This window comes from Rhinopithecus bieti, unplaced genomic scaffold, assembly GCF_001698545.2.
Source record: "Rhinopithecus bieti isolate Rb0 unplaced genomic scaffold, ASM169854v2 scaffold_13259, whole genome shotgun sequence".
Classification (NCBI taxonomy): Eukaryota; Metazoa; Chordata; class Mammalia; order Primates; family Cercopithecidae; genus Rhinopithecus; species Rhinopithecus bieti.
The window spans coordinates 2,451,990-2,469,691 of NW_016807544.1; the positions used below are offsets into that span (position 1 = coordinate 2,451,990).

The following is a 17,702-nucleotide window of genomic DNA, read 5'->3' on the forward strand; positions in this document are numbered from 1 at the left end:
CTAGTAGTAGGTCTGTTTACCCAAAGAGGGGAACAAGTTCCTCTGAGAAGGTGCTCTGCCATGTGACTCATTCCAGCCCCGGCTGTTCATTGCTTCTCAGCATCTGGGGACTGGTGTGGAGGAATAAGCCTGCCTTGGGGGAACCCAACTTTTCCCCTGAGGGCCGATCATCACAAAGGCTGGCACCCGTCTCTGCAGATGGGGTCCTTCCCCAGGACCCTGCCCATCCCTGGGGTGAACTTTCACCACTGGAAATCTGGTCTAGCCACTTCTGCCTCATGCTTGGGCAGAGGCTGAAGAAGCCTCTCAAATGATCACAGATACAAGACACCATGTGCAGGTGGGGACTTGGTTACAGCAAACCGCTAGTCCTAGGTTCTTCCTTTCCCTTCCCCTTGCATGTCACGGCAGGCCCGATAACGGGGCATGGCCAAAGCCAGCTGTGAACTCAGCTGCTCCACGTTCGTCCACAGGCCGGGCATAAACACTGCCAGGCCAGTGTGCCCAAAGTAAATGTCTTTAGGCAGAAGGCACAAACACTTGAGAAATAGCTGCCTGCCTCAGTCCCACCAACATGGGCTTCTCAGATACATGAGCAGCACAGAAAATTCTCCTTGGCTCTGTCCACAGTCTGATTTCCCTCACCTCTAAAATGGGCTCACTACCCTCTTACCTCTTCCTTCCCTCTCTACCTCCCAGGGCTATGGTAGGGACCAAGGAGCTGACATGAAAGAAAATGCTGCATGAACTACAGCGTGCTCTTCAGACTCTGGTTATGATGATGATGATGGGTGGCAGCGATTGGTTGTTGGGGGGAAATAACTCCAGCCAGCTAATCTGTCCTTCCTAGGCCTCCTCTGCCACCGCTGTTGAGGGGAACTGCCTTTCTGTTGGGTGTGGTATGTGCTGAGACTGGAGCTGCTGGCAGCCCCCTCACTTGCCCTATGAGGAGAAGAGAGTGTTAGAGGTACACAGAGACTGGCTGGGTGTGGTGGCTGATCCCTGTATCCCTGTAATCCTAGCACTTTGGGAGGCCCAAGGCAGGAGGATCGCTTGAGGCCAGGAGTTTGCAACCAGGCTGGGCAACATAGTGAGACACCCATCTCTGTAAAAAAAAAAAAAAATTAGCTGGGTGATATGGTTTGGTTCTGTGTCCCCACCCAAATCTCATCTTGCAGCTTCCATAATTACCACGTGTTGTGGGAGGCACCCAGTGGGAGATGATCGAATCATGGGGGCGGGTCTTTCCCGTGCTGCTCTCATGATAGTGAAAGGGTCTCACGAGATCTGCTGGTTTTAAAAACAAGAATTTCTCTGTGCAAGCTCTCTCTTTGCCTGCTGCCATCCATGTAAGATGTGGATTGCTCCTCTTTGCCTTCCACCATGATTGTGAGGCCTTCCCAGCCACAAAGAACTGTAAGTCCAATAAACCCCTTTCCTTTGTAAATTGCCCAGTGTCATGTATGTGTTTATCAGCAGTGTGAAAACAGACTAATGCAGTAAAGTGGTACCAGTAGAGTGGGGCATTGCTGAAAAGATACCCGAAAATATGGAAGTAACTTTGCAACTGGGTAACAGGCAGAGGTTGGAAAAGTTTGGAGGACTCAGAAGAAGACAGGAAAATGTGGCAAAGTTTGGAACTTCCTAGAGACTTGTTGAATGGCTTTGCCCCAAATGCTGATCGTCATAAGGACAATAAAGTCCAGGTTAAGGTGGTCTCAGATGGAGATGGGAAACTTGTTGGGAATTAGAGCAAGGGTGACTCTTGTTATGTTTTACCAAAGAGACTGGGGACATTTTGCCCCTGCCCTAGAGATTTGTGAATGTTGAATTTGAGAGAGATGATTAGGGTATCTGGTGGAAAAAATTTCTAAGCAGCAAAGCATTCAAGAGGTGACTTGGGTGCTATTAAAGGTATTCAGTTTTATAAGGGAAGCAGAGTATAAAAGTATGGAAAATTTGCAACCTAACAATTCAAAAAAAAAAATCCATTTTCTGAGGAGAAATTCAAGCTGGCTACAGAAATTTGCATAAGTAACAAGAAGCCCAATATTAATCCCCAAGACAATGGGGAAAATGTTTCCAGGGCATGTCAGAGGTCTTCACAGCAGCCTCTCCCACCACAGGCCCGGAGCTTTAGGAGGAAGAAATGGTTTTGTGGTCCTGCTATGTGCAGCCTAGGGACTTGGTGCCCTGTGTCCCCGCTGCTCTGGCTGTGGCTGAAAGGGCCCAACGTAGAGCTCAGGCTGTGGCTTCAGAGGATGCAAGCCTCAAGCCTTGACAGCTTCCATGTGTTGTTGAGCCTGTGAGTACACAGAAGTCAAGAACTGAAGTTTAGAAACCTCTGCCTAGATTTCAGAAGATGTATGGAAATGCCTGGATGCCCAAGCAGAAGTTTTCTGTAGGGGTGGGGTCCTCATGGAGAACCTCTTCTAGGGCAGTGTGAAAGGGAAATGTCGGGTGGGAGCCCCCACACAGAGTCCCTACTGGGGCATCACCAAGTGGAGCTGTGAGAAGAGGGCCACCATCCTCCAGATCCCAGAATGGTAGATCCACTGACAGCTTGCACCTTGCACCTGGAAAAGCCACAGACACTCAACGCCAGCCCATGAAAGCAGCCAGGAGAAAGGCTATACCCTGCAAAGCCACAGTGGCAGAGTTGCCCAAGATCATGGAAACTCAACTCTTGCACCAGCATGACCTGGATGTGAGATATGGAGTAAAGGGAGATCATTTTGGAGTTTTAAGATTTGACTGTCGTGCTGGATTTCGAACATTCATGGGACCTGTAGCCCCTTTGTTTTGGCCAATTTCTCCCACTTGGAATGGCTGTATTTATCCAGTGCCTGTACCCCCATTGTATCTAAAAAGTAACTAACTTGCTTCTGATTTTACAGGTTCATAGACGGAAGGACTTGCCTTGTCTCGGATGAGACTTTGGACTGTGGACTTCTGAGTTAATGCTGAAATGAGTTGACACTTTGGGAGACTGTTAGGAAGGCATGATTGGTTTTGAAATGTGAAGATATGAGATTTGGGAGGGTCCAGGGTGGAATGATATGGCTTGGCTCTGTGTCCCCATGCATATCTCATCTCGTAGCTCCCCTAACTCCCACATTGTAGGAAGAACCCAGTGGGAGACAACTGAATCATGGAGGTGGGTCTTTCCCATGCTGTTCTCATTCTAGTGAATGGGTCTCACGAGATCTGATGGTTTTAAAAACAAGAGTTTCTCTGCACAAGCTCTCTTTTTGCCTGCTGCCATCTGGGGAAGTTGAGGCTGCAGTGAGCTGTGATTGTGCCACTGCAGCTGGGGTGACAGAGTGAGATCCTGTTGAAAGAAAGCAAGAAAGAAAAAGAAAGAAAGCAAGAAAGAAGCAAGGAAGGGAAGGGAAGGGAAGGAGGGAGGAAGGAAGGAAGGAAGAGAGAAAGAAGGAAAGAAGGAAAGAAAGAAGGAAGGAAGGAAGGAAGGAAGGAAGGAAGGAAGGAAGGAAGGAAAGAGAGAGAGAGAGAGAGAGAGAAAGAAAGAAAGAAAAGAAAGAAAGAAAGAGAGAGACATGTAGCCCTCACTACTCTCACTATGTTTGAGCATCTGGATGCAGCTATGCCTGAAGCCAGACAAACCCTGGGATTTACTGGTACATGAGCCAACTTCCCTTTTTCTGCTTAAGATAGTTTGACTTGAACTTCTACTGTTTATGACTAAAGGAATTTCAACTATCTCTTGGTTATTTTAATAATTTATATATTAGTTTTATAATCATAAAATAAAGTTTTTAAGAGAAGAAGCCTTGCTAAAGTTTCTTTAAGTTAGTATACCTATCAATAGTATGAGGAAGCAGAAAAAGCATTGAACAGTGAAATCAGGCAACCTAAATTTTTTGCTGGACCCACACAAATTGCTGTGTGACTTTGAACAAGTTTATTAAACTGTCTAGACTCCAATAAAATAAAGAATCGGAGTTAGTGATATCTAAGGTATTGTATAGTGCTAAATGTCTTTGCTTCTATAAAAGGAGACCTAATTAGTCTGATAAAAATTGTTCTTAACCAAGACTTTTTACAGAAATGTTAAGAATAAAGACTAATAATTTAAAACGTGTCAAGCACTTATAATAAAACCCTTTAAATTGACAACTTACGTATGAGACATCCTCATATACACGCAAAATATCCATTGCATCACTGGTTAAATTGGAAAATTTAGAAACAAAAATTGAGAACAGCCTGGTTAAACAAATTGTGGTACATTCATACAATGGAATATTATGTAATTACAAAAAAGAAATGAAGAAACTCTTTACATTTTGCTGTGGACAATATCTAAGACACATTTTTAATTGAAAAGTGCAAAATCCAAAGTGGTTGTGCTGTGTAAAAAGAGGAGGGAAAGCTAGATAGATTTAATTCCTGGTGCATGTATGAATTATCTCTTGAAGGAATCTAAAAAAAAAAAAAAACTGCTACTATTGATTACCTTCGGAGAGACTGGGTCTTATTTTTCATGATACAGTATATCCTTTTATCTTTTGAATGTCAAAATATGTAACTGCCAGGCACAGTAGCTCCTGCCTGTAATCTTAGCATTCTGGGAGACCGAGGCAGGAGGCTTATCTGAAGCCAGGAGTTTAAGACTAGCCTGGGTAGCAGAGTGAGACCCTGTCTCTACAGAAAAGACAAAATTAGCCAGACATGGTGGCATGCACTTGTAGTCCCCACATACTGAGGAGGCCAAAGTGGAAGGAGCGCTTGAGCTCAGGAGCTGGAGGCTATAGTGAGCTCTTTGCAACCACTGCACACCAGACTGGGCAACAGAGTGTGACCCTATCCTCTAAACAAAATAAAACATAAAATAAAATAAAACTGTACATGTAACTGTATTACCTATTCAAAGTCAAATAAATTTTAAAAGTTTTTAATTTAAAAATGACATAAGACTTTTTTAGTGCTTATGGTCATGCCAGGGTGACTTGTAGTCTAGCTACCTGTAAGTCTTCGAGACCAGCATTTCTCACACTCCATCGTGCATTCTGGGGATGCACTCCAGGAGATCGTGATAAAATGCAGGTTCTGATGCAGCAGGTCCGGAGCGAGGACCATGCTTCTGCACGTCTGACTAGCCCCAGGTGATGCTGCCGCTGCTGGTCAGGACCTCACTTTGAATGTAGGTCTAGAACCACACTGATCAATACGGTCACCACTAGCCACATGTGGCTACTGAGTGCTTGAACTGTGGCTAGTCCAAAAAGAGATGTGGGGATGTGTAAAATACACAACGGAATTCAAAAAGAGTACCAAAAAAGATCATAAACGATCTCATAATTTTTATATTGATGACATGCTGAAATGATGTTTTTTGATATGTTGGGTTAAATGGAATATATGATTGAAATTCGTTTCCCCGTTTCTTTTTCCTTTTTTTAATGTAACCAGTAGACAAAGTAAAACGACACATGTGGCTTGCATTATATTTCTATTGCATCGTGCTGGTCTAGGAGACCCTGATGATCTCCTACAACCTGCAACAAGACGGGGATTGGGACAACCTCGGTCATTACCCTGGAGTATTTGCAAGGGTCTATAAATTGGTATAAGGACCCTGGAGACCTGGGAGAGAGCACATTGAAGAATCTGGAGCCCACTCACCCCTAACAAATAAAACTTCTACTCAAGTGAAATGTGAATTGAAGCAAACAATCAAAGCAGTCGTAACCCTGGAACTGTAGGTAGAATTTTGCAGAGCAAAGTCAGCTTAAGGGACCAGTGTTGAAAGGAAGGAGTGAGGTACCATTGCCAGGCAGCCAGCCTTGACAGTCTGCAATGCTTTAGTGAGAGTGGGAGGAAGTACGTCAACTCTATTTGTGCCACTGAACAGCACTGTCCCTACCACCCTGAGTCACATCCCAGCCTGGCACCCTCAAAAACAAAGATGCCTTTAAAGCTAAGGGCCTAGGGTAATCACCTGACTTGCTGCAACACAGACACAGGTCTGAAGACAGCCACATAGTCAGAAGTGTAATATCAGATTAGCATAGGCCAGGCATGGTGGCTCATGCCTATAATCCCAACAATTTGGGAGGCTGAGGTAGGTGGATTGCTTGAGGCCAAGAGTTCAAGACCGGCCTGGCCAACATGGTGAAACACTGTCTCTACTAAAAACACAAAAATTAGCTGGGAGTGGTGGTGCACACTTGTAATCCCAGCTACTTGGGAGGCTGAGGCAGAAGAATCACTTGAACTCAGGAGGCGGAGGTTGCAGTGAGCAAAGATCGCACAACTGCACTCCAGCCTGGGCAACAAAGCTAGACTCCGTCTCAATAATGTATATACATTAGATCAGTATAAACATAACCCCACCAATTCCTTCTGTGTAGCCACAGAACAATCTGCATCACTCGGGTAAATTTTAAACTCAAACTCTTCCATCCGCATCCAAGGTAAGTGCAATTTTTAGTGAATTGACTCCTTTTTGTGTAAGATGCTCCAAAGCTCATACAGGGTAAGGGGTAGAGGGTCCACAGTGTACTCTCTTCTCCTCAGAAACATACAAACTGAGCCAAGATTTCTTTACTTGAGGCCATAAGAAAGGTATCACATGACCCAAAAGAGCTGCACATCCTTCAGTTCTGTTGGGAAAGTCACCCTGGAACTGGTCCCATGCTGCTCCTGCTTGCTTTCTTTCCTCCCCTGGGGTGGCAAAGGGAAGGCACGAGACACCCAGAGGGCAGAAAATCTCAGGTGGATGCGTGGTCATGTTTCTACTCAGCAGGCACAGAGGTGCACCCTTGAGCACAATGTGGGCATGTTCCCTCTCCCGGAAAACTTAGCTCTATGGACAAAGGAGTAGACTAACCTTGTCCTGGGCCCAGCCCAGTCCTCCCACCTTTCCCATCACGGACCCAACCAAGCTCCAGAGCGCACTGACCAGGTTTTATCTCCAGCAGCCGCAGCTTTGGATCTTCAGGTGGGTGCAATCGTCTCTTCTTGCGCCAGCAGCGGGCAGGGTATGTATACAGCTGGCCCGGGGCAAGGCCTGTGGACAGAGACAATGTAAAGATTAAAGGCTCCAGGCTGGAAGGGGCCTTGGAAACTACCCTAACTAACCCTGTCATTCACAAGGAGAGGAAGCTGAAGCCCAGAGAGAAGTGACTTGTCAACATCACAAAGCTGATTGCTAGCAGTGGCAAGACTGAATCTAGGTCATGTGACCCCAGGACCCTGGTTCTGTCAGCTCCACCATGCTGGTCAGCAAGCACATGCCAACAAGAGCCACTGCCTTCACCAAAACCAATTCTGCTCTTCTGCCTGGAGAGATCACCAACTGGACCTTCAGACAAGAGGGACCTTTGCAGTGTCTCCAAAGCAGTGGATCTCTATCCACCGCCCCTCCATCCAGATCCAGTTTAAGCAGGTTCCCTTCAAAATGGAGCAGTAGTCAGTTGGCCTACTGTATGGGCAGCCTGGATTGAGAAGCATCGCAAAGAGACAGAACCAAAAACACTAGATCTACTCAGAGGCATCTCCCACCTCCAGCTGCTGCCAGCGCAGAGACTTGTGTAGCCCCCATGAGAACATAAGCTCACTCTGGTGACCGGGCCACATGACCTGCAGAGCCCACCTACCTCTATATCCCAGCCTATGTGCCTGGGCCTTACAAAAAAAATAGGCAGGAGGCCAGGGGCTGGGCTTACATGCCACAGCGTGTGTGTGGCCTTTGACACCATGCTGCATGCCAAGCACCATGAGGAGCCTTCCTGCTCACCAGACAACAACTCTGTGGCTCCGGTGGCAGCTACAGGCCTTGAAGGAACAGGGGCTTCTCTATGCTAGGCCACAGACTATTCCCAGGGAAATGGGGTGGGGAGGAGGCTGAGGGGTGAAAAGGCAGGTGGTTGAGACTGGCTAGGTAATTTTCAGACTGGCTAGGTGATTTGCAGTCTTGAAGAGAGTGTCTGATAACCCCCATAATAAACCAGCAAGCCAACCAACCCCTAATAGGAAGAAAAGCCTAATGAGGACAAGGACTTTTCTGTCTTGTTCTTGTCAGAAATCCCAGAATCAGAACTGTGCCCGACACAGAGCGGAACCAAACTAAATACTCATTGAATTCATGAACGAATATGTTGCAGCTTCCCTTTAAAGTCACAACTGTGTCTTCTGCAGGTAAATGTGGCACACGACAGCTGTTGGATGCAGGCGGCCTACCACAAAAGTGTCACTGCACACACCTAGGACCATGGGCTCAGGAAACATCAGCACCTGATTCCCATCTGCTGTCTTCCATTTCAGGGCCCTTAAAAGTTAAGAAGGGAAACTGGCTTCATTCTTCACCCTTGCAGAGAAAATCTATGTAACTTTCATTGCTATATACTCATTCATTCATTTTCATTTTTACCAGTCAACTCTACCCATTTATCGGGATGGGTCTAAGACAGAGTCAATTATCCCAGCATTAAAGGAATGAAAATATTCAGGTCTCTTTATGTTTAATCACACAGCTGCTCCACAGGTTGCAAGACTGTGAGCAAGTTGGAGATTCTGACCTCACCACCCCTTGGTTCTTAGAATCCCGAACTGACCTGGACTCAGAAATGTCAAAATCGAATGACCATTGGCCCTGCTGTTCCTGGCTCCAGGGCACTCATCCACCCAGATCCAAACCATCCAAGAGGGACTCCAGAAGTGAAGGCTCAGGCCTGAAGTCAGAGCTCCCTGCACCCCCTCTCCTCCCACGGCCGTCTCTGGGCCTTAGGTTTCCCTTTGTAGCCCAGAGGCTGCTTCATGGTGCTTCCAGCCTAATCAAACACAGGTAAGTAAGAGCAAGCTGGCCCCACCAGCAGCCCCCAAAGGTCTACATGGCAAGAGTGTAAAAGTGTCCACACTTGACCAGGTCCTACACCCTCCCTGAGACAGCAGTCACTGTGCTTGGCCAAGGTCAGCAGTACCAGAGAAGCCCCAGGCCACTCTACTTGGAGCTTTAGGCCCATTCTTCTGGGAGAATTCATTTTAGCAGCTAGTTTGAATCTCCAGAAGAAGGAGCTGTTTTTGTTTCATTCTTTCTCTGCTGGATTGGAGACGCTCTGCAGTGCAAAGGAAGAGCACATGAGTCCTGGGAAACATCCTAACACCTTTCTGAGCCTATTGCCTCAGCTGTACGACAAGGGCATTAATAACATTAATACCTACCTCCTAGGGGCTGTCGTGGGGATTCACTTATATTCAAGAGAAAGCTCTCTATATCCACAAAGATGACAAATGTCAGTTTTTAATTGTCACGAGTTAGCTGACCTAGTCTTGGACTCCACACCCATGCAACAGGACGGGCCCCCGCCCCATCCACCAAGCTGCCACTTGATTCTTTAGCCATGAGGGTGGAAACAGCCTTCTGTTTGATGTCTGCTTTGAATCCACCTCATCACAACAAGCAAATGGTCCCAAGAGCTCTCTTGGGGCTCCTTGGCCCCTTCCTTGCCCTCCTCACCAGGCTGACAGACACCAGGGTTCCTTTATAGGAACAACACGTTCAGTGCTGGAGTTCCACTTACAGAGGGAAGAGCAGGGCCCCATGAGACTTATGTTGTTTATCTCATTAGAACAGGAGGCACATAACTCAAAGCGTGTGTGTGTGTGTGTGCATATGTGTGCGTGTGTGTGCATGTGTGGTTAGATGGAGGTGGGGAAGGAGGATGGAGTCACAGCTCCTGTGAGGAAAGTTAACCTTGGCTAGTGAGCCCAGGGCTGGGGAGGGGATATGAAGGAGGGGAAACAAGTGGCCGAAGACAAGAGGGGAAACCAGTCTTCCCTGGAAACCAAGGCCACTGCTACCCATCACTTCACATATCCCACTGAGCAAACTACTTTTCTGTTGTTTTGAGCTGCAGCTCCAGCTACAACACTCATGCCCATGTGTAAGCACAAACGTGATGCACACAGACACACACAATCAGAAACTCACACACTTGCTGAGAGAACTGGCTCCATGGAAACATCTGGCAATGAAAGGCTTGATGCCTTTATGGTCAGCAGACGAATATAGCTGGTTATGCACACTGCACTAGTTCAGCAGGTGGATCCTGAGGGTTCTGGGCATCTCTCACAGACAAAGCATGAGCTATGCAAAATTTAGAAGATGAAATGGGAGAGAAAAGAGAGGGAAGAGTGGCCGGGTACAGTGGCTGATGTCTGTAATCCCAGCACTTTGGGAAGCCAAGGCTGGCAGATCACTTATGCCCAGGAGTTCAAGACCAGCCTGGCCAACATGGTGAAACCTCACCTCTACCAAAAATACAAAAATTAGCCAGTGTGGTGGTGCATGCCTGTAATCTCAGCTACTCGGGAGGCTGAGGCGGGAGAACTGCTTGAACCCGGGAGGTGGAGGTTATAGGAGCCGAGGTCATGCCACTGCACTGCAGCCTATGTGACAGAGCAAGATTCTGTCAAGAAGAAAGAAAGAAAGAAAGAAAGAAGGAAGGAAGGAAGGAAGGAAGGAAGGAAGGAAGGAAGGAAGGAAGGAAGGAAAGAAGGGAGGGAAGGAGGAAGGGAGGGAGGGAAAAAGGGAGGATGATATGGGATAGGAACAGCAAGTGAAATGGGGAAGAAAAAGACTGAAGTAGTTTCATCTTTCCCCATCCAGAGCTGAACTGTAGTTCAAGCCCCCCCAGGGAAAGACTCTCTCCCTGCAGGATCTCAGAGAAGTGGACCCGCAGCTGCCCCTGAAACTTCCCTTCAATGAAGAATTTATTACATCACAGGACAGAGTTTCCCACTGTCGGCCAACTCTTACTGTGATAAAGAGATTCACCATCACCTTATTTTGAATCAAAATCTATCTTCCTGTAGGTTATACCTATTTGTCTACCCTCTGTTCCAACAGCAAACAGCTACATCCCAATCCTGCATCCCATATATCTGCTTGGGTTTGAAGGGGAGCTAACCAAGAAGCCGAGGAACTAAAGAGGAACAAGAGTTGTAGGAAAGAGGTAGTGACTACCCCTGCTCAGAACCAGGTAACAGGATCAAAGTTTCCAAACAGAAAATGACAATACAACAATCTAAAATATATTTTTTTTAAAAATACAGTATAACAACTATTTACATAGCATTTATATTGTATTAGGTATTATAAGTAATCTAAAAATGATTTAAGGAATATGGGAGAATGTGTGTAGGTTATATGCAAATATGCCTATGCCATTTTATATAAGCGACTTGAGCACCCACAGATTTTGGTATCTTCTGGGGTCCTAGAACCAATTCCCAGTGGATAATAAAGGATGGCTGTTATGTATATAACATACTATCATTTATTTAACAAATGGGGACACACACATATTCAGACAAATATATATGTGTGGTGTGTTTGTATGTTTTTTTATGGGAGTATAAGCCAAAAGCTAAAAAAAAAAAATTACCTAGAGAGAGCAAAAATAAAATAATAGTAGCAAGAAGAAAAAGAGAAGGAAGAAGAGGAAATTGCCTACAGGAAGAAGAAATAGGGTAAAAGTGAAGATACGCTAGACTTTCTCACAATATACCATTAGAACCATGCAAATATTTTACACAATTATAAAGTAAAATTAAATTAAAATAAAAATCATACATCTGTTTCTGACTAAGATGGAGTATAAAGACCAGATTTAGCCCCCAGCTAAAACCAAAAGAGAGGAAGAAAGAAATCAACAACAGTTTTGAAGACAGTGAACATCAGGCATTGAAGGACAGTGATTCCTGAGACACTGAAAACAAGCAAGATAAGCCCTGTGATTGCCCAAGCTTATAACCTTAAGAGAGTCTCCAGACTGGAACACAAGGAGGAGGAATACAAGTGGAGCCCTACATGGTCCCCACATTTGAGTTGAAGAGAAAATGCCAAGAGTCTGAGGAGACCACAGTGACTAGAACCCAAGCAACAGAAGGGTGGACAAAAGAGAGCTGCACAAAGAACGTGGAGATCCACAGAGGGTCCCCTTCAAGTATTCAGGTTAGCATTGATCTGTGTATGCTTGTGAGGAAACTAGGCAGGACTGGGGAAAGAACTACCCAAAAAGATTAGAGGTAACAGCGCTTGGTGTGCACAAGGGGGCGGAAATAGTCTGTTTCCACCAGCCAATATGGAAAACCATATGACTCACGGGGTACTGGGTAGAGTACAGTAGAAAGATCTTGCCTCACTAATAGGCAATACTTTGCAGCCCTAGACTAAGTACTGCTCCAGCTCCACCTAACAAATCTTAAAAGCAAGACAAGAAAACATCAAACTGTTTCCAAATAACTTAAATATGTCCCAAAACAATGTTCAAGAACATTTCTAGGAATAAAATATATCTACAGCATTCAGCAAGGTAAAATTCACAATGTGAGGCACTCAACCCAAAATTACAAGGCATGTAAAGAAGCTGGAAAATATGACTTATGATAAGGAGAAAAATCAATCAATTGAAACCAACCCAGAACTGAAACTGATTTTAGAATTAGTAGCAAGAACATTAGAGCAGTTATTATTTTTGTACGCTATGTGTTCAAGTTTAGTAAAAATTTGGAAGAGACATGTATTTTTAAGACTCAAATTTAACTTCTAGAAATGAAAACTATAATGTGCAAGACAAAAAAATTATCAGATGGAGTTCATGTCAGATTAGACATTGCAGAAGAAAAGACTGGTAAACTTAAAAACACAGCAATAGAAACTATTCCAAAATGAAACCCACAGGAAAAAAGAGAAAAGAAAAAAAGAATAACAGCATAAATGAGCTATGGGGCAACTTCAAACAGCCTAATATATGTGTAATTGAAGACAGTGAAGAAAAAATATTTGTAGAAATAATGGCTGGAGGCCGGGTGCAGTGGCTCATGCCTTTAATCCCAACACTTTGGGAGGCCAAGGTGGGAGGATGGCCTAAGCCCGGGAGTTTGAGAGCAGGCTGGGCAACATAGTAAGATCCTGTCATCCTGTCTCCGAGAGAGAGAGAGAGAGAGAGAGAGAGAGAGAGAGAAGGGAGAAAGGGAAGGAAGGAAGGAAGGAAGGAAGGAAGGGAGGGAGAGAGGGAGGAAGGAAGGAAGGAAGAATTAAAAAAGAAATAAGAGCTGGAAATTCTGAAGTTTGATGAAAACTATAAACCCATAGATCTAAGAATAAAATCAATAAAACTAGGTATAAGAAACATTAAGAAAACTATAGCAAAGCATATCATAATCAAAACTGCTCAAAAATAGTGATAAAGAGAAAATATTAAAAATAACCAGAGAAAGGAGACATGTTACATATACAGGAACATCCTTATCTTTGCAATGCAAGCAAGAAAAGAGTAGTTCAACATCCCTACAATACTGAAAGAAAAAAAAAAAAAAAAACTTGTCAAACTAGAATTCTATATCCAGCTAAAATATCTTTCAAGAACTAAGGCAAACTAAAGATAGTTTCAGATATACAAAAGCTGAAATAATTCATCAACAAACCCATACTCTAAGAAATGTTAAAAAGAAGTCCTTCAGGCAGAAGGAAAGTAATACCAGATCTAAATTTGGATCTACACAAGGGAATGAACAGCATCAAAAATGGTTTAGTACATGAATAATTATACAAGATGTTTTTCTTATTATTTTAAACTCATTAAAAGATGATTGACTATTTTAAAAAATACAATGACGGCCGGGCGTGGTGACTCATGCCTGTAATCCCAGCACTTCGGGAGGCCAAGGTGGGCAGATCACCTGAGGTTGGGAGTTCGAGAACAGCCTGACCAACATGGAGAAACCCCATCTCTACTAAAACTACAAAAATTAGCTGGGCATGGTGGCACGTGCCTGTAATCCCAGCTACTTGGGAGGCTGAGGCAGGAGAATCGCTTGAACCCAGGAGGCAGAGGTTGCAGTGAGCCGAGATGGCACCATTGCATTCCAGCCTGGGCAACAAGAGTGAAACTCAGTCTAAAAATAAATAAATAAATAAATACACACTGACAATGTAGTATGTGGTTTATACTATACATAAAAAATAAAATGTATAACAACAATTGCACAAAGCTACTTGGGAGGCTGAGGGAGGAGAATGGCATGAACCCAGGAGGTGGAGTTTGCAGTGAGCCAAGATCACACCACTGCACTCCAGCCTGGGCGACAGAGCAAGACTCCATCTAAAAACAAAAACACACACACAAAAAAGTATACTTGTAGTAATTTCCTATTGCTGTAACAAATTACCCCAAACTTAGAGCTTTGAAGCACCACAAATTTGTTATCTTACAATTCTGGAGGCCAGAAGGCCAAAATCAGTCTCAGTGGACTAAAACCAAGGTGTCAGCTGAATTGCATTCCTTCCAGAGACTCCAGGAGACAACCTATTACCTGGCCTTTTCTATAATAGCTTCTAGAGGCCACCTACATTCTTTGGTGCGTGGCCTGTTCCTCTATTGTGTCACTTTGACTTCTGCTTCCATCATCACATCCAGTCTGACTCTGAACTCCTCCTGAACTCTGTCTTCTTTTTATAAGAACCGTTGTGATTACATTAGGCCCACCTGGATAATCCAAGATTATCTTGCCATCTCAAAATTCTTAATCCTGTCTTCAAAGTCCCTTTTGCCATGTAAGGTAACATAGGCACAGATTTCAGTAATTAAAATGTGGATGTCTGGGGTGGGGGAGGGGCCTTATTCTGTTTATCACAGTACTATTGTAGACTCCTTATACTATTCATGAAGTAGAATAATATAATTTGAAGGTTAACTATAATTTAAGACGTACACTATAAACACTAAGCAATCATTAAATAAACAAGTTATAGTTAATAAACCAACAAAAAAGAGAGAAAACATAATCACATTAAATGTAAATTGTCTAAATACCCCTAATTTAAAATATTGTCAGATTACATGTAAAAGCATAACACAAATATGCTGCCTATTAAAAAACTACTTTTAATATAAAGATGCAAATAGGCAAGAAGTAAAATAATGGAAAAAGATATTTCATGTTAATATCAATCAAAAGAGAGCTGGAGTGGCTATATTTGAATTAGACAAAGGAGATTTCACAGAAAATAATATTAATAGAGATTAACAGGATTATTTTATAGTGATAAAGGAATCAATTTATTAAGAGGACATAACAATACTAAATGTTTATGTACCTAATAACAAAGCTTCAACATACATGAAACAAAAAGTAATAAAATTGTAAGGAGAAATAAGCAAACCCACAATTATCATCATAAGTTTCAATACCCCACTCTCAATAATTCATAGAATAAATAGAAAACAAGTAAGGACACAGAAGATTTAAACAACACTACCAACCAATTTGACCTAATCGATATTTATAGAACATTCCAAACAACAACAGCAAAACACAATTCTTTTCCTGAGCAAACAGAATATTCACCAAGGTAGACCATATTTGGTGCCATAAAACAAGTTGCAATCAATTTAAAAGAATTCAAACCATAAAAATCATTCTCTGACCATTTGGAATTAACTTGGAAATAAATAATGGGCACATCTTTGGAAATGTCCCAAGTGTTTGGAAACTAAACAATACAGTTCTAAATAATCCATGAGTAAAAGAAGAAACCAAACAGGAAAATATTTTGAACTGAATGAAAATAAAAATCCAAAATCAAAATTTTTTAAATGAGGCTAACATAGTATTTACGGGGAAATTATATCAGAAAATGATGTAGTAGAAAAGAAGAAATATCTCAAATCAATGACCTTTTTACACCTTAAGAAACAGATACACCTACTATGTACCCACAAATAGTAAAAAATTAGAAGAAGAAACAGAAAAGCAAATTAAATCCAAAGTAAATAGAAGGAAATATAATATTTAGAGCAGAAAAAGCAATTGAGAAAATCAATTCTACCAAAAGCTATTTATTTGAAAAGATCAATAAGATTGATAAACCCCTAGTCAGAATGATGAGGTAAAAAATAACATTCAAATACCAATATAATGAGTAAAATAATATGTCACCACAGATTCTACATATATTAAAAGGGTAATGCAGCAATATTTGAACAACTTTGTGCAACCAATTAGGAGAATGTAGATAAAAGAAACAAAATCACATACTAACAAAGTTTACTTAAGATGAAATAGATCACCTAAATAGCCCTATATCTATAAAAGATATTAAATTTACAATTAAAAACATTACTGCAAGGAAATTGCCAGATCCAAATGGATTCACTGGTAAATGCTATAAAATATTTATGGAAGAAATAATACCAATCCTATATAAAGTTTCAGAAAACTAAAAAGGAAGAAATACCTCCCAACTCATTATATGAGACCAGCATCACCCTGACACCCAAACCAGACAGACATTACAAGAAAACTATAGACCAATATCTCTCATAAACATAGATGCAAAAACTCTAATAAAACTTGAGCAACATGAATCTAACAATACATTAAAAAGATAAAATAGTATAACAAAGTGGGGTTTATCCTACTAGGAATGTAATGTTGGTTTAACATTCAGAAATCAATCAATGTAACTCATTATGTTAAATGTAAATTTAAGATATTAAATTTAATCAACCATTCCTACATAATGAAGCTTCCATGAACAAAAGAAAAACCACATGATCATCTCAGTAGACACAGAAAATCAGATGACAAAATCAAATATTCATTTGTGATTTTAAAAAAAACTCTCAAACTACAAATAGAAGGGAGCATCCTCAATCTGATAAAGAATAGCTACAAAAAAATCTACACCTAATGTCATACTTAGTAATAAAAAAATAAATAAATGCTTTCTCCTTAAGATCAGGAGCAACATAAGGGTGTCCAATCTCACCACTTTTACCTAACATTATATTGGAGAGTCTAACCAGTGCAAGAGACAAATAAAATAAATAAAAGTTATCCATATTAAAAGAAAGAAGTAAGTTTTCTTTATTTACTATTCAGGTTATCTATTAGCAAACTAACAGATAATCAACTATATAGAAAATTCTACAGAATCTCTGGAAAGCTATTAGAACTAATGAGTTTAGCAAGGTTGAAGGATATAGGAAGAATATACAAAATCAGTTATATTTCTGTATATTAGCAAACATCAGAAATTAAAATTTATAAAAATGTATTTACAATAGTATCAAAAAAATTAAGTACTTAGAGATAAATCTGACAAAATGCGAAAGATCTACACACTGAAAATTAAAATCACTGATGAGAAAATTAAAGAAGATATTAATAAATTGAGAGATGTGCCATATTCATGGGTTATAAGACTCAATACTGAAAATTGTCAATTTTCCCCAAATGGATCTATAGATGCAACACAATCCCAACCAAACTCCTAGCCAGTTTTTTGTAGAAATTGACAGACTGATTATAAAATCCACCTATAAGTGTAAAGGACCTAGAATAATCAAAATAACTAAGAAAAACAAGAACAAATTTAGAGGGCTAACACCACCTGATTTCAAGCATTATGAAACTATAATAATCAAGACAGTGTGGTAAGAGTGTAAAGATAGACAAATAGGTCAATAAAACAGAACTGAGAGTCCAGTAATAGACACACATATATGTGGACATCTAATTTTTGACAAGGCAATTAAGTGGAGAAAGACTAGTCTTTTCAACAAACTATGTTGAAACAATTGAATATCCATCTGCAACAAAATAAACTAATCCATACGTTGTACCATATACAAAATTAACTCAAAATGAATAATAGACCTGAAAGGGAA

The 17,702-nt window shown here is 41.8% G+C and overlaps 1 protein-coding gene across 8 annotated transcripts in view; it reads right to left on the reverse strand.

The window, feature by feature from the left end:
* DPF3 (double PHD fingers 3) overlaps nt 1-17,702 on the reverse strand; it is a 292,122-nt gene that overhangs the window by 143,516 nt on the left and 130,904 nt on the right. For all 8 annotated transcript variants that reach the window (XR_001887453.1, XR_001887454.1, XM_017882782.1 and 5 more), the window contains one exon: nt 6,926-7,033. Coding sequence is in view for 6 of the 8 variants with exons in the window: in XM_017882782.1 (XP_017738271.1) it covers nt 6,926-7,033 (108 nt within the window). In the remaining 2 variants the exon portion in view is untranslated. The remainder of the gene's footprint in view (nt 1-6,925; nt 7,034-17,702) is intronic.